At 51.4% G+C, this 21913-nt stretch overlaps 1 protein-coding gene across 1 annotated transcript; it reads right to left on the bottom strand.

Moving 5' to 3' along the window:
• Nucleotides 1–596: 596 nt before the first annotated feature.
• Nucleotides 597–21131, bottom strand: MICALL1 (MICAL like 1). Its single transcript, XM_062492166.1, has 16 exons — nucleotides 20986–21131; nucleotides 14851–14899; nucleotides 12637–12778; nucleotides 11441–11544; nucleotides 10621–10748; nucleotides 7806–8386; nucleotides 7216–7279; nucleotides 6187–6572; nucleotides 5433–5911; nucleotides 4839–4973; nucleotides 4384–4510; nucleotides 3936–4026; nucleotides 3485–3558; nucleotides 2963–3077; nucleotides 2584–2630; nucleotides 597–2291 (listed from the first exon to the last, which is right to left on the bottom strand). The coding sequence occupies exons 1-16, from the start codon at nucleotides 21129–21131 to the stop codon at nucleotides 2170–2172; spliced, it is 2790 nt and encodes a 929-aa protein (XP_062348150.1). The 3' UTR covers nucleotides 597–2169.
• Nucleotides 21132–21913: the final 782 nt, after the last annotated feature.

The raw sequence follows: 21913 nt of genomic DNA, 5'->3' as shown, positions 1-21913 counted from the left end.
CACAGCCTTGTGCAATCACAAGCCCTTGGCATTGCTGCAGGTCACTGTGGCTGCGACCTGCAGCATCAGCAAACTTTTGGTGGCAGCCCACTGGGCAGGAGCTCAGGAACACAGCTGTGCCAAGCAGGGATGGGGGATTTCATCCCAATGCCTGGTGCTCTTTGCTGTGGGCTTGCTGTGATTTTTTTGGTTCTTGAAAGCATGGTAAGCAGAATAGCCACTCTATTCCCACCAACTGGCAATGGCTGTTTGCTCACCTTGTAAATACTTGCAACTCTGTCCTCCAACAGACTGAAGCACGATGCCCCACTTTACCTGTGCAAATCCCAGCATAATGTCCAGTTTCCAATTTCCTTAAGATCTCATCCTCTGCTTCTTAGGAATACTCAGCCACTTTCCAAAGCCAGGCAGCATGCCCTGGCCCTGGGACAGCACGAGTGCACAAAGGAATCAGAAACCTAATCCACAACCATTTTTAAATCCAATGTTTCTTTTATTTCTGTTCAGGTGAATGGAAGTCATGGAGTTAGTACAGTATAATTTACAAATCAAACTTCTGACTGGGCACATGGCCAAGGGGTGTCAAGCTGCAGCAATCCCAATGGCCTTTGGCAACAGTGATGTGAGAGCAGGTTTTAAAGCAGATATTTTTTCTCCTTGGAGAAGATTTTTTTTTTCTCCTTGTGCTTTGGGATCTCCCCTCCCCTACCACTGATCCTCATCAGCCTGCTGGGCATGGCAAGGGTGAAATGGCATTACCAACACAGGGGTGAGCTGGCCAGCTCCCAGGCATGGGGCCACACTGGGATTGAGGAGGGGCTTGGGTCCCTCTGGTTTTGGGAAATGAGGATCCCTCTCCAGAATGCTACACCAGCCACCTTGCAAGGCACTGCTCTGAGAGCATTTTGGCTAAAGCCTGTTGGGTTTTTAGAAGAGACTGCAGCAGATGGCTCAGGGCTGGTTATGTCGAATTTGCTAATGAGAAGGCATGAACAGCTGACTAACCAAACACCCATGAAACTCTAATTCAGACTGATCCAATAATTCAATAAATAACTCATCGTCTTGGAAGTGAAGGCAGGAAACAGAAATGGAAGGAAGAAGGGATGTTTGGAAGAACACTGCCCCCTCATTCCCTCCTCTGATGTACACACACACACACACATGACAAATAAAATAAGGGGTTTAAACTTTTAGGATAGGTTTGAATTCATCTAGTAAAGGAAGTGTAAAAAATAACCAGCCACATCTGCACATTTTTAAGTATACACAGATGAAGCTGGGTAAAGGTCAGTTGTGACCGTGCCTCTCTCCCCTGCCGCTCAAGGGTGGCACTGGTGAGCAGGGACACAAACTTAGTGCCCCTCGCCCACACTCAGTCAATCTTGAGCTTTTCTGCCTTTGCCTGGAAAAGGAACAGGTCCTCCTTCTCCAGGAAGGCAACACAGTCAGCAGTGTTTAGCAGCAGTGGGGTTCCTGAGTAGGGCACGTGAGCTACATCCTAGCAGCTGTATGCCTCCCCTGGGGTCCTCTCAGCCTTGGGACGGAGCCCACCCACCCCTGGCACTTGAAGGAGGGGACAGCTCAAAATAAATAGGGTACCAGTTGTTTTTTTGGCTATGGCTCTAGAGCCTTGTGATGCAGGAGTATTTTCTTAACCTTTTAGTTTAGGCAAGTAAAACCCAAAGGATCCTGATTCTAATGTCAGTTTTCTCCTGAAGTTAAAAATGGGACAGAAAAGGGATGAGTGGGCAGGCAAGGAGGGACAGGGAGGCCCAGTCCCTTCCTGGCAGAAGTCAGAGGCACGTGGAACTGTCACAGTTAGAGCGGGAGAAGGGATGGGGTGCAGTTAGTGCAAGTTTTCCCACAAACATGAAACTCTTTGCTTGTTCTCAGTTAATGACAAGAGCACACAATTGGGTAACGTATCTGAAAAGCAAATCCATCTTCTCCCCACCTTGTTAACAAGGCTTCACGGAGGGTATGGTCATGCTCCCCCACAGCCTTGGGAAGGGGAGGGCTTTGGTCATTCTCACCCACTCTGGGCTGAGGGCTGGCATCTCCCTGGGGTGGCAGCTCTGGTGCCTGGGGAGGGAGCAGGGGGAGAAGCAAGCCAGGTCCAGGGAGAGGGGAGTCAGGGTTCCCTCACACTGCTGGTGTTCCCCTGCTCTAGCTTTTCTCCTTGGGTGATTTGCTCTTGGAGTCATGCTTGTTGCCCAGCAGCTTAAGCACCTTCATGGGCTTGAATTTGCCTTTCTTCTTGCTCTCGGTCTCCGTCTCCTTGTGAAACTCTGGGGTTGCAAAGGGAGGTTGTTACTGTGGGACATCAATGGTTGTACAGACAACAGGTAATGGTGAGAGCCATGAATCAAAGCCCTCCACTGCATGCACACTTCCTCTGGTAACAGGGGTGTGAAGCATAACGGTGCCTCTAACTTTATTGGCCCTACAGGAAAGTCTCCCCACACCACACAGAAGAGATTCAATCTCTCCTGCACACAATTTCATGAATGGCTCGTGCTGCCCCTTACTGGGATATGCAGTGAAAACATCACTCCAAAAAGCTTCCCATTTGTTTCTTACCTTTCTTCTTGATCATGGCTTCCAGCATTTTATCCTCCTCCTCTTCTCTGAAAGAAAGAATGGGAAAGAGGTCAGGAATTCAGCCATGGAAACAGCTGCTGTATTGTTTAAGGCCAGAGAGCCTCCTACTTAGAAGCCATAGAGGGGCAGATCCATCACTGTCTTGTGAGCATTTGCAACCAGCAGGAAAAATCCCACATGCTGCACGTGTTGTCCTCTTTCCCACACAAATCGTTCAAAGAGACAAGGATTGCGAAGCCTGGGAAAGACTTCAGCAGCACAGACATCTTGGGACACTCCCACAAGGCACACATGTGGTGCTGAGTCAGACAGGCCGTGCTTTTCCCTTCTTCCCCAGCCCACCCCATTCCTCACTCACCTCTGCCGGTCCTCGTCCAGGCAGTTCACAATGGCGTTCCTCTGCTCGATGATGGTCACCAGCTCCTGCATCAGCACCTTCTCCCTCCCTCGGTCCTCATCGGTCCAGTCCTTCTCTACCCACCCAAACCCCAGGGAAGGACAGGCAATTACACAGCTGAAGGAGGACTGAAATTCAGAGCTTCGAGGCAGAGATCTCCAGCACAATCCCCTCTACCCTGCCATGTTGCAGGGCCAGTTGGGCTAGCAGTGCTGTGGGGACAGAGCCCTGCATGTGGAATTCCCTGGGAACCAAAGGAGTAAGTTCCTGCACAAGGCTGGGACATCTTGAGATGGGACAGAGCCTCTAGAGCCAGCTGATTGCATTGGCATCCCTACAGATCTGCCATTCTTCACCTGAGATCTACCTAGAGAGAGAGGATATGATGCCCAGGGGATAAATGATCCTTGTGGATCCCTTCCAACTCAATATTTTCTATGATTCTATGAAAAAAGGGGTAAGCACAGCAGAGTAGTGCTTTACCTGGCTTGTTGAGGAGGCACCGCAGCTCATACTCCACGTCTGACTGTCGTTGCTCCAGGTTCTGCTGCTTGAAGCTGTAAAGAAAGGGGGAAATGTTGGGAAGCACTGCAAGGCTGCAGAGAGGCAGAACATCATCCCAAAGTACAGGGTGAGCTTGGAAAGATCCATCAAGATGCTGATCTTGTCCTGTATAGCCAGGGAGCCAAGGAACAGTAAGGACGAGCCCTGGCTGCTCAAGGCCTTCCTGGACTAGATGCTGCAGAGGCTCTGGTCAGTGTTGCTGTGGGTCAGTTCCCAGTGTTTCTGGACAAATTTGTTTGCCCTTACTCCCTCCCTTTTCTAGGCAAGGAGGCCCTGTCAGGATCTCCCCTGGAAGCATCATTTCAGGAGGGCTGAGAAAGGGTTCCCCAAGAAAGTGTCAGTGCCTCTCCACACACTTTTACACACTTACATGTAGATGAGCTCCGACTCATGGCGCACCAGCATGTGCTTCTCATGGATCAGTTTGAACCAGTCCACAAGCAGGCTGTCCTCAGGGTTGTCTGCCAAGCAAAGGGACAATTCAGAACCATTCCCAGCCCTGGTGGATCCCATCCCCCTGCAACAGGCTGGGCTCTGCCAAGCCAGGGGAGGGGCACTGGGCTACAGCCAACCCAACCTCAGCCTATATGAGGCCCAGAGAAACCCTATCTCTTCTCCCATCTGTTTTCATTCTAGGGACATCTCCGTGTTCAGGGTAATGTTGTGACCAATCTTGAAGGCCAGCACAGCCTCTTGTTCTCTTCCAACCCCAGGACCATCAGGAGGGAGGAAGTCACTGTTGCTATTTTATTGGCTGGAGAGAAGGCAGGCCTAGGGTCTGTCCTGCCCCACACCCATAGACAGCCCAACCCACACACCATTCTCAGCACTGCGCAGTTTTTCCTCCAAGGCCACCCCACGGTGCTCCAGCTCATCCAGCTGATGCTCAATGGCATCCATCTCCCCATAGATGTCTTCCTCAGGGATGTACTGATCTGTCTGCACCTGCCAAACCATAAATCAGATACTTTCATTACCACCAGACTCCAGTTTCCAGGGGTAATCCAGAGGTAGGTCAACACTAAAAAGGGCAGGGGGACAACAGAATATTCCATCAAAGTGTGGATTTGAACTGCCCATCCCACTCTGGAGCAAAGGAAGACTGTGGTGCTTTCATGAAGAAGATGTAACCTACACACCCTCCTCCCCAGCCACAGCCACCTGCTGCAATCCCTGCCCACACATGCATCAGCAGGGTGCCTGCAGACTGCTACAGCCCTGGGGGATAGCACAGAGCTGGCTTTTCCCTCCTTGCTCCCTAGGGCCCTTTTACCTTTCGTTTGATCAGTGGGAAGCCATGGCCTGGTGCAGGAGGGCGCACAGGCTTGGAGCCCTTGGGAGGTTTCTTTGCTGAGGGGGAGGCAGCAGGTGATGGCTTCCGATTGAAGGGGTTCTCTTTGCAAGAAGACTGGAGAGGGCAGACAAAGGCAGATACATGAGCATCCAGGGAAGGGAAGGGATCCCAAGAGATGGGAATGAGCAGACAGGGCAGTTCTAGGGTTTGTCTTGCTCCATAGCTTCTTAAAGGAGTAACATAGCACTCATCTCCACAAGCACCTAGTCAAAAAAATAACTGCTCCTGGTTGACATCTGTTTCCCAGCCTCTCTCCCACAAGCATGCTGAAAGATTTCCCGTCATGGTTCCCCTCCTATTTGCTCAGACTACATGATACCCTGCCTCTTCTCTAGCACATGGGGTAGGCAGAGTACAAGCAGAGCCACCATTTAACACAGGGCTAAAGTTTGCTTTCAGGGGGTCACACACCAAGCCTACCAAAGGGGCAATCCTGGACTTACAGATCTCCTGTGACCGAGTGATGGATGGGGAAGAAAAGCCCTGTGATCTGGATGGGGGTCATCATCTCACCTTCAGCTGTGGTTTGGGTGAGGAAGATGTCTTTGGGCTCCCAGCACCTCCATCTGAAGCCAAGAGGATGGGTGTAGGGCTAGACCCAGCTGGAGGCTTGGGGGGTAGCCGGCTGGGGCTGGTCTTTAGGCTGCCAGTGGAGATGCTCTTGCTGGTGGGCACGGTGCTGGGCTGCATCTCCCCACTGAGGCTGGCCAGCTCGCTGGAGGAGGAGAAGGAGGAGTTGGTGGAGAGGCTGGCTGGGACAGCAGGGCTTTCACTGGAGGAGACACTGGCCAGTGGTGCATCAGCGCTGGAAATCTTGGCAGCTGTTGGCATGTGCACCGTGGGCTCGGAGGAGCTTTTGGGCACTGAGGCCTCATCGGTGTCTCCCAGCACCTTGGCTGAACTCTCAGAGTTGATGCTCTCGAGGCTGAGGGCTGGAGATGGGGTGGAGGATGATGGCTCAGAGTGTGACAGCCTGGAGATGGGGTGGTGGGCTGCAAAGCAAAGGGAGAGCTCAGGGAGGAATGAAGGGATAGCCAGGACAGAAAGGGAGGGTGGCATACACTGGAGACAAGAGTCAGTGTAAAATCTTGCCTGCAAATGCTGTGCTGCAGTGGGCAGAAAGGACATGGCTAATGCAAGCTAATGCAACCATCACTGCATAAAGCCTGGCCTGCCAGGGTCATGCAGAGGCACCTGGGAAGGGGGAACCTCCAAGGGGATGCACAGGGGCTGCAGAGGAGAGATAAAGGAATGGAAGAAAGCTCACCTAGTGGGGAAGCATTTGGGGCTCGTGGAGCTGGCCGCTTCTTTGCCTTTGGACTGCTGGTAGGAGTGATGCCATACCAGGGGTGGAGAGGTTTGGCAGCAGTCTCACTCTGTTCCTGCTCAGGTGTGCTCTTTTGGGTGTCAGCACTTTCCACTTCCTGCTCATCCTCTTCCTCAAAGGGGTTATATGGTTTGGGCTCTGTGGTATCAGACCTGCTCTCCTCACTCCTGGCTTTCCCCAACTCCGTCCCATCCTCCTCCTCTGGAGTCCTACTTGGAGGCTCATGGTTGTTGCCTGGGGGAGGAGGGGGAGCTGGCTTCTTCTTGGGCTCTGCTTGCACTAAGGCCATCCATGGTGGGTCCTTAGCTCTTGCAGCAGCTCCACCACTGGTAGAAGAAAGAGAAATTGAGATGGCAGAGACAAGGTGGGGTGGCGAGGCACTGGAGAGGGACTTAGCTCATGGAAAGGAAGGATGGAGCAGGATATCTCCTATGCAGAAGCAGCTTTCTCATCCATGGATGGCCCCAGGCTTACCCAGACAAACCTACAGGCCTTAGGGAAACAAAGCCTGCCTGACTAGCCTGCCCGACTTGCCTGCTAGGCCAAGTGTTTTGGTGTCTGAATATTACAGCCTTCATCTGCTAGGCACAAAATTTGAGCTTTATGGGCACAGCTAGTCTTCCCACCTTTCCCAGGAGAAACCTTTCACAGTGCAGACAAACGTCCCCTTCTCAACACCCACAAGCAGGGCCATTTCAGAAGGCATTTGGCAATCTGCCTGCGCCACAGAAACACCCTTCTGAGGCTCTCAAACTCTTCACAATATGAGACAAATGCCCTGGGAGGCATGGATGAACACTGTCAGCCTGACCATGCTGGGCTAGCGCCTATTAGAAAAGAAACCTGGTCAAAGCCTACATCCTCCTAAGAGCTGGAGCTGATGGAGGTGGGAGAGAAGACCACAGCTGTGCTATTCCCACAGCCCCACCCTGCTATGTTTTCAGGTGATCTGCAAACAGAGCGACATACCGATCAGAGGAGCAGGGTCTCCCTCGAGGTTTTGGGACTGGAGGGCTGGGGTCAGGTACACGACCTAGAAAGACAGAGTCAGACTGTCACAACACCAAAAGGACACAAAGAAAGAGGTTAAATCAACATGAGGCACCTCTTAGATACCTTCCCACAGGAAGGTGGCTATTCCCACTCACTGAAGATCTCATGGCATTTCTCCCACAGTCAATGCAGCCAGCTAACCCCAAACACTCCTTTCCCTTTTTCTCCCCGCTTCACTCTGGGAGCTACACCTGGAGAACTGACATGACCCTCTGTTCCCACACCTGCAAACTCCTCCAGCTGTAACATCTTCCCTCCACACTGACTTGCTGCCTTTGGAGAGCTCTGGAGAAATACAAGTGAGCAGACAGGAAGGAAAACTAATACTGCTCTCCTTGCTATGGGGATGGCTGGCAATTGTTGGCAATCAAAGACCTGGTGTCTGAGCCCAAGATTGATTTAGAGGCAGAAGAGTGTCAGGCTGCAGAGAAGGAAGGGAACTCAGCCAACCACCTCGGCCACTGAGGATGTAGAGGGTAACCCCTGCCACCACAGTGCCCTCTTACCGTTCACCATGCTGGGCCCACACTCACTGCCCTCGCCCTGCAGAGTGGACCTGGGCCGAGGGACAGGGTGGGAGGATGGAGGGGAGAGAACAGACACATCTGTGGCCTTCCTTGGAGCTGGGGTGGGACGAGATTCTCTGAGCCGTCCATCCAGCGTGCTGGCTTTGTCCTGGGTGAGCCCTGCAGGCTTGCTGGGGATTGGAGGCCTGGGGGGAGTTTGGGGGACAGGTGCCCCACTGCCAGCCTGAGCAGGGGGTGTTGGTGTCTCTGCTTTGCTGGCTGTGCTGTCCTTCTCTGCTGGGCCAGCAGGGCCCTCTGCAGGCGTAGGTGTCTCTGCCACAGTCTCCTGGGAGTCGTCATCACCCTTCCCCACCTGTGCTCCTGCCTGGAGGGCATTCTCTCCCGTGCTGTCAGCCCCAGCCTCAGTTCTTAGTTCTGGCGACTGTCGGTCTGGGCTGGACCTCCTCTCTGCCTTTCCACTCACGGCCAATTTACCACGGTGATGTGTGCAGACAAAAGTCCCTGCCTCTGACCCAGGCTTGTATGACCCCGGGAGCAGCGTGCTGGAGCATTCCTTACACCTGCCAATGAGAAAAGCGAGCACCATGAGATGGGGGATGCCATCCTGCCCTTCACAGAAGGCATCATACCTGGAAGACCCTTGTGGGGACACAGAGTTAGTTCTTACTCCTGCTGTTAAATCCTAGAGTGCCCTTGGGTAAGTCATTCGGGAAAGAAGAGAAGTAGAGAAATGCAATCGGACCACTGTAGGAACCCATGGCAAGTGCACAACTCAAACACTGCATGCATTTGGGTCCTTCCTTCATCTCAGAAAGGATTTAAAGATGTGGAAGGGTGACAGTTGGTATTGGGATATGGTGTGGTTTCCACACTTGGAATGGAGAGAGGGATCAACCATTCACAGACATGAAACAGTGAATATCAACTGGAATTAGGGAGTAACTGGTTCAGAACTGGCACAGAGAGCCTACAGGCAGCCTTGTGGGGGCCAAGGGTCATGGCATGTTAAAGAACTGTCAGATACATTTGTTTGCAAAACAACCACTCCCCGATTATTAAATAAAATCACATCAATTTCTACTCAGGAAATTACTGCATTGGAGGCTTCCAGAGTATTCAGGAGAAGGAACACACAAGCCTGGCCTGGTCTCATGCTCAGCCTCAGTAATGCTGACCATGGCATCCAGCTGGGCCACAGCATTTGACTGGAAGGACAAGCGCATTATGCAGCAGGGCCATTCTTACACTCTGCCTTGGCTGTTGAAATTGGGCTAATAGCTTCCCTGTCCTTTGCTGCCTGCCACATCTCCTTGGATCTTCCATTCTTCCCCCATAGAGCCTCTGAATGCTCCCTAATGAAGCCCTCCAGGTGCAAGCATGACACAAACCACTGGCAACCAAGTCAGTCCTTCTCCCCCTGGGAAGGGAGGTGGATAGCATGTATGAAAGACAGCCAAAGGCAAGGGGCTGATCAAGCACTCCCATGAAAACCAAGCTTGTTCCTTCTTGTCTGAATAACTGGTGCTTGCAGCAGCTGGCTGTCCTATGCTGCCAGCAGATAATTTTTGGCAAGGAATTCTGCTCTGGGCATCCAGTTGACAGGGATTTCCTTTGAAATGGAGAGCAGAAGTGTGAGGACATAGGGACTCTAGAGAGAAAGGGGTATGATGAAATGAGGAGGTAGAAAACTCAGACAAGGGGAAAAAAGTGGTTTGCTTTGGGTTTCTCTCCATCAGCCCATGGGAACCACTGCCACAGGACCTTTCTGACCAAATACAGTCCATGAATCAGCACAGGAAAAAAAAAGCAACAAACAAACAGAAAATAGACAACAAAATAATCAGGAGGCAAAACATTTGGGATAAAATTACAGGGATCTCCCTGTTCAGTCTGAAGGGCCATGAGCTGTGCCATGACAGACATGGCACCTCTCCTATTTCTGGCCCATGAGGACAGGGGGAATGTTGCACCTGCACCCCAAAACTCCTGCTTTTGTTCCAGCTGCAGATGGGAAGCCTGTTGGGCCCCAGCTCAGCTCCTCTCCTGTGACACCGTTTCTACAGCACATTTCCAATTGGCTTAGGCAGGTGAATGAGGCCTCCCACATCTTCCCAGTGGCTTGATGTTTCTGCCCTCAGATGTCAATCCTTGTCCTGTGGCCCATGGGAGAGATCTCATTTCTTCATCATCACAGCAGGGAAAGCAAAGTGAAATGATTTCACAGGTGCTGCAGGTAAGGACCTGCACTCAGGGAGTAACCACAGAGCTGCTGACGTGTAAACCCTCATTCCTCAGTTTGTTAACAGTCTGCAGCTCTCCACATGCTCCCTGGGAGCTCAGCACCACCCAGGCAGCATGGAAGCCTGTATATCCAGTTAAGGATGTGGAGTGTAGGTGGAAGGAGGTCTGTAGGATGATGTCATGGCTCAGACCTCAATGGAAGGTGAAGGGGGATGGTCCTGGGTAGGCAGATGGTGAAGCAGAGCATTCTTTTTTATGGAGGTGAGAGAAGCTCAAGAGGCTGGGATTCCAAAGAAGTGAAGTGGGAAAGCATAAGTCATAAAGGGGGCAGGGAGCAAGATAGGAATGGAGCACAGGAACACAAGAAGCTAGTCAGACCTCTGGGACAGGGGGCTGGCAGGCAAATGGAACACCTTCACTCTCACTTCAAGCACTGCTGTTTAAGTTCCATGTTGCCCAGGGATGCAGACGCTCAAATATGGGGTGCAGCAGGCCACAGATCCCCAGTCTGCTGAGGAGAGAGGTTGCCCCACCAGGCCTGGCCACGACATACCTGAAGCACTGGCGGTGGTAGAGCTTGCCCTCGGCCAGGTAGCGCTGCACCAGGTGGACGTGCTGCTGGCAGGCTGCACAGGTGCTGCTGAGCGTGCTGCGCTGGGACCGCTCCAAGGGGACATCATCCTGGGGCACAAAGCACAGGCAGCTCAGGGCGGTGGCCACGAGCTGCTCCCCAAACCACAGACACTCCAGAGCAGCTGCTCCCTGTGCACGGCCTGTCACCAGGACTCGTGGCACAGCTCAGGGGCTGACCTCAGGGGCTGACAATGCAAAGAACAGCTGCCCTCAAGCCCAGGCACAGGCAGGCTGCCTCTTCCGAAATTAGAAGGAGCCACTCCAAAAGGTGCCTTGGCCCTATCTACAGCTGAAGGGCTGTGGAAGGAAGGGACTAATATATACCCCATGTACCAGGGTCCTGCAAAACACTGAAAAAGGTCCCATCCCAGACAACTGCTAGAATCTGAAATGAAAGGTATATTTTCTGCCCTTCTAGTCCTAGATTCCTGCTCTTCCTTCATCTACAGGGTTATCCCCACACAGGAAGGAAGATGTTTGTACCCTGGGTGGCTCAAGGAACCATCCGGCACCAATCTGCCCAACCTCTTGCCTGCCATGGACAAATCACAGTTCACAGACTCACAGAGAAAAAACTCACTCTCAGCTGGATCCCACAAGGAAACAAAATCCCAAACACCCCTCACTCCCAAAATACACAGGCAGGCCTCTGCTCCGTGAAAGGCTTTTTCCCATCTCCTCACCCGCAGTGCAGGGGTTACCACTGCCTCAGGCTCTCTTGTAATCAAGATATTAGGTACCTGTGGTGCTGAAGGACTCTCAACTGCAGCCACGGGCGTCTTGTGAGACAGCAGAGGAGGAGAGGAGGCAGCAGTTGGTCGCTTCATAGGCGGAGGGACACTGGCTGGAGGCAAGAGGGAAGGAGGATCAGACATGGAGAGCAGTGATGACTCACACCACCCATGTGCGGGAAGGGGAGGGGAAAAAAAGTAAAATCATCCAGCCTTGTGACATAGGATGAGACCTGCCGCTCCCAAAACTTCAGTGCTTATTTTAGGTGGAAGAGACAAACACAATCTAATAATGGGTCAGCTGTGAGGCTGCCAGAGAGCCTGGCCTGCTGTGGATCCCCTTCTGTGGCCCAAGGATACCAGCCTCCGACTGTGATTTTATTTACTCATCACGTGTTACTTGGCTTCCTTGTAATTGACTCCTGAAGCAATGCTCAAAGCCCAGAGCAGCTGGGCTGAGGTATTGTTGTGACCCACTGGGCCCCAGGGCTTCCAGCCTGTCAGCAAGTCTGTGAAGCATCTCTTGCTGTCAGGGCTGGAACTCGCACACCAGGCTTGTCTGGGAGACCAGCATCCCTGGAGAAGCATATACAAGTGGAAGAGATTTATCTGAAGTTGTGGCTACAGACTGAAACAGAGGGACCTGGAGCTGTCATCTCCACCCAGCCAAAGGATGTCTGGGAAGAATTGTCTCAGAGCACTCAGTTCAGGCTGCAGTTGTAGGGGCAGATGAGCTGATTTGAAACATTCCACCCTGGCTCCACTCCCTCTGTCCTCCAGTCACTTTACATACAGCTATGTGATAAAAATTAGCTGTGGTAGATGGACTCCTATCTAGCTTTCTCCTATTTCAGTGGGTTGGAGCAGATCACAAAGGGTTCTGGTGAGCATCAGGGGTGGTGGCCCAGCCCAAGTTGGCAGGAATGCAGCATAGAGGGAGGAGAAAGGCGTTTCTTTTTCCACAGCCTGAGCTGTTACATCACCTCACACCTCTTGTGAAACCTCACCCCAATACACTCTCTCTTCCAGGCCTTCCTCAGGGGCACCAGCAAGATGCAGGAGAGGCAGGTACTACCTGCTCTTCTCCCCTTCCCCACAAACACAGCTCCCAGTTGCCACAGGAAGGAGGAAGCACAAGGTGCTACTGGGTTTCCTGTATTCAAACAGGAGCAAACTGGAAGCCTGAGTGGTGGGAGGACACTCACCTTGGCTGGGGTTGTTGAAATGGTTGTAGTACTGAGACACGTAAGTCATGATGCTGAGGCAGTCAGGGACTTTCATGGAGACCATATCATTGGGATCTAGCAGGGCTGGGATGCCCAGCTCCCGCTCTGCCAACTCAAAGGCCTGCAGGAACAGCACAGAGGCATTAAGGAAACAAAACTGATGCTTCATGAAAAATAACAGAAATATCAAACTGGAAGGACCCCAGGGAAGGTTAAATGGCATCCCCAATGGTCAGAAGCTTACAGACATGCTGGTTGACTAAAAAGAGTAGCAAGAGAAGCAAGGTTCCCTTCCAGTTTCCACTGGAAAAAAAAAAAAAAACAAAAAAAAAAAAAACCAACCAACCCAGTGTTTTTTCAGCTCAACCAGCAGTGCCCTCACACAAGAGCCTGGCAGTCTTGGCTGGCACTGCAAATGGCCAAGGGCTGGCAGATACTTCCAGTGACACTGAGCTCTACCAGGCAGTGTCCCCAGCCACCCCAAATGCTCACCCCAGAGAAACACTGACTGCCCATCCTTTCATGCTCTGGGGTGCCACACCTTCCCCTCCCACAATCAACAGAGCCATCCTGGCTCAACATCCAGCACCCTGCCATGCACAAGCCAGTACTTTCAGTGCTTTTCTGTGTCTCAGCAAGCAGAAACAAGGACACTGATAAGAAGCACCCATCTCCTCCAACTGCATAAATGGCTACCCAAAAGGAAGGAATGGAGGAGGGAAAAAGTGCTGGAGAGTTTCCCACTTTGCAAGGTGTGTGGGTTACTGTCTCTACACTAGCCATCCCTCTGCTGAGCCAAGGGCAACGTAGCCACATTGATCTCCCAGGGATGGGGGTGCAAGATTATGGCAGGGACTGAAGAGAAGTAAGCCAGGAGGAGATGAGAGTGGTTTGGGCACCGAATGGTAAGGTACAGGTGCACAGGTAAAAGTACTGAGTGTGTGTAAAGATTGAAGGTGCCTAGTGTCTGGTGCATGATGTGCTGTGCAGGGTGTGAGATATAAAGGAAAAGAATGGAGAAACAAAAGAAAATGGATATTTGCAGTAACTAGGGGTGTAAAAGTGCCCCCATGTACATGCTGCTCTGCTCAGCCTAGCTTTAAGCCAGTTGTCTGGACTGAGTCTTACTGAACACAAGGCTGCAAGCAGCAAGGAGTGAAGACAGACCCCACCTGAGAAGTCTCTAATAGGACAAGATACCCATTGTGTGAGTCTTGAATGGAAAAAGCTGCTAATGACTGAAAGAGGCCAACTGGTGTAGGAAAGGACGTGCCAGGACACAGCTGGACAGCCCTAATCCTGTAAATCCCAAATCACAGAATTACAGAACTATGACTGGGGTTTAAAGAAACCTCAGACATCATCTAGTCCAAACCCTTGCTAAAGCAGGTTCACCTAAAGCAGGTGACAAAAAATCACATCCAGTTGGGGTTTAAATATCCCCAAGAGCAAGAGACTCCACTTCCTCTCTGGACAGCCTAGTCCAGTGCTCTGTCACCCTCACAGTAAGACGTGTTTTTCCTTATATTCAGCTGAGGAATTCCTGCAATTCAATTTGTACCTGTTGCCCCTTCTCCTGTTGCTGGGCACCACTGAAGACTCTGGCCTCATCCTCAATATCCACCCTTAAGATATTTGTATGTAGCAAAACTTATCTTGGGAAGGTGATGGGCTATGCCTTTCCACACACTATCAGATGGAGCCTACAGCAATTAGGTCTTTCTTTCATTTAAAAAAAAAAAACAGGGATATTGCTGCTCTGTCCTACCACTAGCCCCTGGGGTTGGGCACCTCCCCATTCCATACTGCCTGCTTCTGATACTGGCTCCAGCTGTCCCATGCAGGAAGGGAATGTTGCAGACCAGGCTCTAGCATGACCTTCCTCTCTGCTGATGCCTGAAGTAAAACTAGCTTCCTGCTTCCATTGCCTGCCAGTCTGGAACAACTGAACTCAAGAAAACGTTGCACCATTTAAATCTTCACCTGATATTTTGTCTTAGCAACTATTAGGATAACCAGGCTGGAAGCTGATGTTTCAGATTCCCTTGTTTCCAGAGAAGCTCCTGCCTGTTACAAATACATATTTTTCTGATAACCTCAGCACTGTCACAAATTCCTCACATGCTACATGACCTCCATCAAGTCATTCTCACATCACTTCTTCCTTCTGTGTACTGCAGAACAGGGACTTACCAAGCGATTATTCTCATAGATGTCATCCTTGGAGAGCGAATCAAAGTCTCTGAAATGAGAAAGCACAGAATAGCCACATGAAGTACAGAGGAAAAGTGCCCCTATGCCATCACATGTAGATTCCCAGGACAATCAACCTTACAACAACTCAACGCATAAAATCCTAGATAAACAAAACCTTGGCAAAGCAGATTTCAGGTTGTAACAGGACAAGGAAACCAAAGGACAAAGGGAAATTGCAATTAAAAAAAGAAAGCGAGTCCCAATTGGGCGGTGACCAGGAAATTAAAATGTCATTTTTGTCTCTTGTTACCTGCTTCTGCCCTTGAGATTAAAGGCTGCAGAAATACCAGGGCCATATTTCAATTAGCACCACACACGGCTGCACCAAAGAGTGCACAACATCATCCCAAACTTTCTTTTCCAAGGCCACTGGCACAACAGTGGAGGATGGGGATACAGATCCCTCACCTCAAGAGAAAGAAGAAACAAATATAGGTAGCTCTATGAAGGTCCTTAGACAAACCTCCCTGCACCACCTCAAGGAATCTGGGGTGGCACAGAAGATCTTAAACTGCACTTCTGTCATTGCTTTCCCCCAAACATTCACAGTGTACAACAAACCGTCCTCAGCTGCAGCCCTTGGAGCTGAATGCAAGGTGTTCAGGGCACAGAGAGGAATCCCAGCAGTCTCCAACCAGGGAATTAATTTGTTCCAACCCATTTCACTTGTTCCCCTGGAGCCCTTTGGGGGTTCAACCTGGCCACAGGGACTGATTAGTTGCCTTCACCAGGGAAGCAGAGGGAAGAAAGTTAAAGCAGTCTGCAGGCTTTCAAAAGAGGGGGAGAAATGCAGGAAGGAGTTAGTTATGCCTTTTGCATGGGTATAACGTGTGAAAACAGCATCACGCTGCATCATTTTTACAGCTCCTTCCTGCCAACGATCTCAGCTTTGTTACAAAAAAACCCCAAACCCTCACGCAGCAGCCTGGTGCACCTGCTAGCTGGATTTATGGGAGGATGCAGTTCAGAGAAGTTTAGGGTCAACAAACCCACCCAGTGGACCACAGAGAGGTGCCAAAGCTTGGGAGATCAAAACAGAAGGACAATTCAGACTAGAGGGGGGAATGCATTCCCCACCCCGAAGGTGGTATGCAGGATCCAGGTGAGGTGGCACCATGCACCTGCAGAGAGGGGCTACAGGAACCTCCTTCCTCCATCCCCCTCTGGATTTTATTGCCTTTTCCTGTAACACCGACACAACCTGCCCCGGCGCCACATGGCAGGGGGACTCAAAGCCCCCCACACACCCCTTTTCCCAAAGCTGCAGAGGAAGTCCGTGATGAGCTCAGGAAGGTTTTCCCAGCTGCCTACACTACCATAAAATCACACTTCCTCCGTTCAAAAGCAAGAGACTGCTGGTGCTGTTTCCTCACAGATGAACGAAGCTGCAGCCACTCGCTGCTGTGAGAGCAAATGCAGCAGACACATAGAAAGGTGGGCTGGATGTTCAGCTCTGTTACCTTCCTGAAAGCTCATGTGAATAAATGTACAGAGCTCAGACTGCTCAAAATACCACAACTTTTTATTCTCTACATGCTGGTGAGCAAAGGCTTCAGCTGCAGCCTAAGCTTTAATGTCAAAACCACTGCTATTTTTGTAATTATAACTAGTCTCCACTGAGAGATGTTTTTTCTGTAAGTTTTTGTTTTGCTTTTTCCAAGAGAAGTCTTTTGACCTTGCAGTATGTTTTTTTCCCTTTTAAAGAAAATGCCAACTTGGAACACAGGAGAAGCAATGACAGGAAAGTTATATATCAACTGCCCTCTAAACATTCATGACCTTCATTTTGAATGCTTTCACTTTCAGGATATGGGAGTGATGTAGCTGGAAGCTCAAAGACTCCTTGGTGGGCTGGGCTGGGACAGAATTTTCTGACAGACAAAACATCATGTCCATTCTACTCTGCCCCAGTGAACCAAAGCTGTTTTAATAAACCAAGGCAATTCCATTAGGAAAAGCAGATGCCAGCAGAGAGGATGTAAAGCTCCAGAGGTATCGAGGGGTTACCAAGCATCAAGGGAATAGAAGATTCTTTTCCACTAATGTAGGATTGCAGGCTCAGCTTTACCCAAGATGTTGAGGTCCATCAGTACAAGGCCCCAGGGATCAGTTTATTCAGTCCCTCTCCACTGCATTTTCCAGCTCCCTCTCTGATAGGCCAAGGACCACACTGACCTGCATTGCTTCTGACATGAGCACTCCCATATGCCATTTGTTCATGTGGCATCCCTGTGGCTCCAGGTAAACTCCCAGTACCAATGTGCAAGGAGCACGGCCTCTCAGGCACGGGGAAAAATCACACCAGACACATCCCTTTCCCCTCTATAAACTGTCTCCTCTGCAGAGAGTCCAGAACTTGCCATCTCACAATTCTGTGACATGTGGCTGCATGTCACATTATTTCTTTGCCCTGATCTCAGCAGTCTTTCATCCAGCCTTGCTCACGCTGCTCTCCTGCCAACATATCCATCCAAGGGATTGGATGTAAGAACAAGCAAGACTCTGGCTATCCCAGCTGAACAACTGTCTTGACTCAGCAAACCTCAGTGTTGTACCATATCCTGGAGTAATATTTCTATGCAAATACCCGCCCCCCAAGCACTTACCTAATTAGATACATGCACAGCCACTAAGCACTCCAGGGTTTAGGGCAGCTGCCAGGGAAGCAGCACATCCAGGGAAGGGGGGAAGGGTGTGCTGTACAGCTAAAACCAGAGCAAATTCCTGGATTCCTCAAATATAAATCATGAGCACTTTAAGGCAGTGCCACATAATAAGCCATTCAGCTTTCCAGGTCTTGTCAGGGAAATGCAGGCTGTACATGGGAAGGAACAAATAAGATTTGTGATCCTGCCTGTAACCAAACCACGGCTCTAGGGACACAAAACAGCGTTTCTAAAACAGCTCTCATCTCCTGTTTTACTCAAGTCTCCATTTCCCCCAGCACTTCAAAGGAGAGTGCCATACTCCTTTATTCTTCTCACCCCTGAACACCAAGATTCTTCCCTGAGCACCGAGGAGGCTGTACAGCTTGGAACTCTGAAAGATGCTTTTTGCTTCATTTAGCTGTAGCAAATGCCTTGTAAACACTAATTTCATGCTTCAGATTTCTAGAGCACTGAGCAAACAAACTCATTAATCCCCACAGTCCACTGTCAAGTTGGTCTAGATGTTGCCAGCTTAACTGAAAAGGAAAGAGAAGAGATTAAATGTCTCGTCTCCAGATCACACAGCCAGCAGCACAGTCAGAGGCTAAATCCAAGTTTCCCATTTCCCTGATTGGGACAGCAAGGCAAAGAAGCCAAGTGAAGTGCCTACAACAGCGGAGTCAGGGATTTTCATGTGCATGGTTCAACACACAGATCCTACAGGTATGCACCTCATTCTTGGTGGTCACTTCAAGACACCTTTAGCTGGACTCACCAGACACTGAGGAATTCCAGTCGACTTCTTTGAAAAAGCCCAAAACTATAGTGTTTCCAAGAACTCTTTGGGAGCTGCTCCAAAGCCCTCCAGGGCTGCGTCCCTCTGATGCCATTTGCCTTATTCCATGGTGATTGTGTTCAGATCAGGGGTCATATGGAAAACTATCCTCAGTCTCACCATACCCATAAGGTCTTTCATGACAGCCTCTTCCTCAGCATGTCCCCTCAGCACAGTAGCACAACAGGGGTGCATCCAGGCAAGGTCAGAAGACCGGGACAGTCTGACAGCCACCACAGCAGCATTGCCCAGGGGATCAGGGTGGCAGAGGAACAGTGTCACACAGGTAGAGAAGAGCTTTAGTTCAGGTCTCCTATGGATATGCCCATTCCTCCCCTCTGCAATCCCAGGAGAAGCCAGCAGGAAGCAGGGAAGCTGCTGCGTGCAGAGCCTTCGGGGAGCAGTGCAGCTGTCTCACGCGGGCCAGGGGAGCCCCAGAAAAAGGAAGACCACACCGGGTCAGAAATGCACTCACAGATCCCTGCCAAGCCCCATTACTGGGCTGACCAAAAGCACTTTAGAAGAAAAGAAGGGCAACCACTTTTCCTCTGCCGTCAGGAGATTTACTGTCTCTGATCCAATATTCCCACTTCCAAATCGGGACAGGCTGAAGAAGCTGGAATCAGATGAAATGATGCTACTCTCCTGAGGGCGGTCTGAAAATCCTTCTACAACATGCCATGTCCTTGTAAGGCCCTGGACTTTGTCTCTACAATGCAGCTCGTGCAGAGGACCTGTGAAGCATGTAGTTAGGACATCTGCCAGGAGCAGATTTAAGCCCACTGACAACTTAAGAGCAGCAGCCTCTGCTTTAATGGGATGGTAAATACAGTTAATGGGAAACCATCAGGTGGTTTTAGTGGTGTTTATCATAAGCTTTTACTGAACCTCTGCTTTTCAGTTCCCAGTTACTTTGCCATTTACAAAAAAAAATTAATAATTGCAAGTGTTCCTGTCCTTAATTTGCTGCTTCCCCCCCAGCAGCCTTGCAACTGGTAGCACTTTCAGAGGCTCCATTATAGCTAGTCAGAGTGAGCCATACCATCATCCAAGAGCTGCATGACACAAGACTACACAACTCCTTCAAGATCCAGAGTGATGCAAAGACACTGAATGTCTTGGCTCTCAATCATTCCAGAGCACCATGCTGAGGGTTTTAGGGCAACCACCTGGAACACAGCAGGCAGCAGTTCAGTGTTCAGCCTACCTGCTCAGCTTCAGCTGGTAAAGACACCAACCTGTTTCACCCTTTCATAGACACCACAGCTCCACAGTGGAGTCACAGTCAACCCTCAGCCTGACAGAGCTTGCTGTCATGGCAAAAGGCCTTCCTCAGGCCAGCTTGGGAAAGACAACTTGGTCAATATGGGCAAGCTCTGAGGAAGAATCACCAGTCCCAGAACAGAACGTGACAGGGGATGCATCACCCTTGCCAGCTTCAGCAGCAGGCAAAGGAGCATGTGCCCAGTGGAGGCACAGCAAGGTGGGGTGATGCCTACCTGCCCTGCAAGGGCTACCAAGGATTAGAGCAGATGGGCACCAGCTGGGATTCCCAGCACCACCAAGGCACTCAGGGTTACACAGCAGGTCTGGGCAGATTCCTTCCAGCAGCTCAGCCAGTTTCTCCAGCCTGACACGGTGCCCCCAAGCAATCCCAAATTCACTGTCTGCCTCCTGTAACTCACATTCCCTCACAGAGACACCCAAGCTGGGGAAGGCTAGAGAGGCTTAACACCCCTACTGGCATTTGCTACTTCCTGCTTTCACTGTGGCATCCAGAGAAAACAAGCTAGAAGCGAAGGCAAGCAACAACCAGGCCTCTACACATTTCAGAGTGGCTGCCTCTGGCAGCTGGGAACGTCCCTGTGCAGGGCAGGCCTTTGGCCCTCCCAAAGTGTGAAAGCTCGTTTTATGCTGAGGCAAAACACCCCTGCACCCAGATACCAACACCATGTCTCTTCTCTGGTAGGCTCTGATTTCGGGGAATGGACCTACTTCACCTCCATGCTCTCACCAGCCTTAAATCACAGGAATTCTGCTACCTCTGACCATGACAGGTCTGCAGGACCAGGTCAGAAGGTCGTTTGCCAAAACACAAAGTGATAGAATGGTTTGGCTTGGAAGGGACCTGAAAGATCATCTGGTTCCAACCCTGCTGCCATGAGCAGGGAAACCTTCCAGTAGACCAAGTTGCTCAGAGCCCCATACAACCTGGCTTTGACCACTGCCTGGGAATATGGAATCCTTCATTCCTAATACCCAACTACTTCTCAACAGCATCTTCTTCAGCGCATCCCCTACCAGCACATCAGCACAACGGAGACACATCCGCTCTCCGATCCTCTCATGTCCATGCTCAGAGAACTTCCCTGCCAGCCAGCCTGGAGCCATTACCCACGGCGCCTCCATCCCCCCCGTACCCCTGTGAGCCCCCCGTGATCGCTGCTGGGCATAGGCAGCCCAACCCCTGGAGAAAGGGGGGGGTCCCAGCGGTCCCGCGCCCCAAACCTCCGCGGCCCCGCTCCTCGTGCCAGCAGCAGCCCCGCGGCGCCCCGTCCGAGCGGCGGGCAAGGCGCGGCCTGCACTCACAGGAGGTCGGGCCGGTGGCGGTGCAGGATGGCGCAGAAGGCCAGTCCGTCGCGGAAGGAGGCGCTGAGGTCGCGGATCTCCACGCCGCGGTAGCCCTCGCACTGCCGGCGGCACCAGGCTTGCAGGGCGCCCCGCGGACCCGACATCGGGGCGGCCGCTCCCACCGCCGCCGCCGCCGCCGCCGCCGCCGCCAGCCCGGGGCCGGGCGGGGCCTCCCGGGGCGGGGCTCCGGAGGGAGGGGCCCGGACACGCCGAGGAAGCTCCCGGGCCCCCGGGCTCGGCGCTTCCCGGGGAGCAGGGAGGCGTGCTGGGGAGAACATCCTCTCCCAACCTCGGGGAAAGAGTTGGGCCTGAATGCAATTTAAATTCAACTAGATTAAAAACCAGTCGGCAAAGGGATTTCTGGATCCCTCTCAGGCTTAGGCAGAGGCTGCTCCAGGCAGAAGCAGATCTCAGCAGTCCTAGGGGCATAAGCCTTGGCAGTGGAGTACATGAGGGACGTAGGTGGCTCCCAGGGTAGGCTCAGGGCCAAGGAGAGCTTTGAAGATCAAGACACTTGGAGTCACAGGCAGTGCTTCACAGGAAGCCCTGGAAGAAGCGGAGGAAGAGTGCGATACAATCTCAGGAACCGCAGCATCGTGGCGATGGATTGTCACAAGAGCTGGTGTGCACGCTCGGGGTGATGGTTTGACAAGCGGGGGGAAGCACACTATTAAAAGGCTACTTTATTTGGCTTAGCATTCTTTTCACCTTCAACAGCTACCTCTGTGGAAGACCAAACCAGCACACTGATGTTGAGTTTACTGCCGCCAGTTCCAAACATTTAATGAGTTCATTCTCTGCAGTTATTTTCGATGGGCTCTACACTCCTTCCTTCACTCAGATTCCACACATAGCACTCTCTTTCTTCTACTCCAGTGTTACATTC

This window comes from Cinclus cinclus, chromosome 4 (genome assembly GCF_963662255.1).
Source record: "Cinclus cinclus chromosome 4, bCinCin1.1, whole genome shotgun sequence".
NCBI classification, from domain to species: Eukaryota; Metazoa; Chordata; class Aves; order Passeriformes; family Cinclidae; genus Cinclus; species Cinclus cinclus.
The sequence above is the reverse complement of the archived record's forward strand: the minus strand, read 5'-3'. Positions and strand labels throughout refer to the sequence as shown.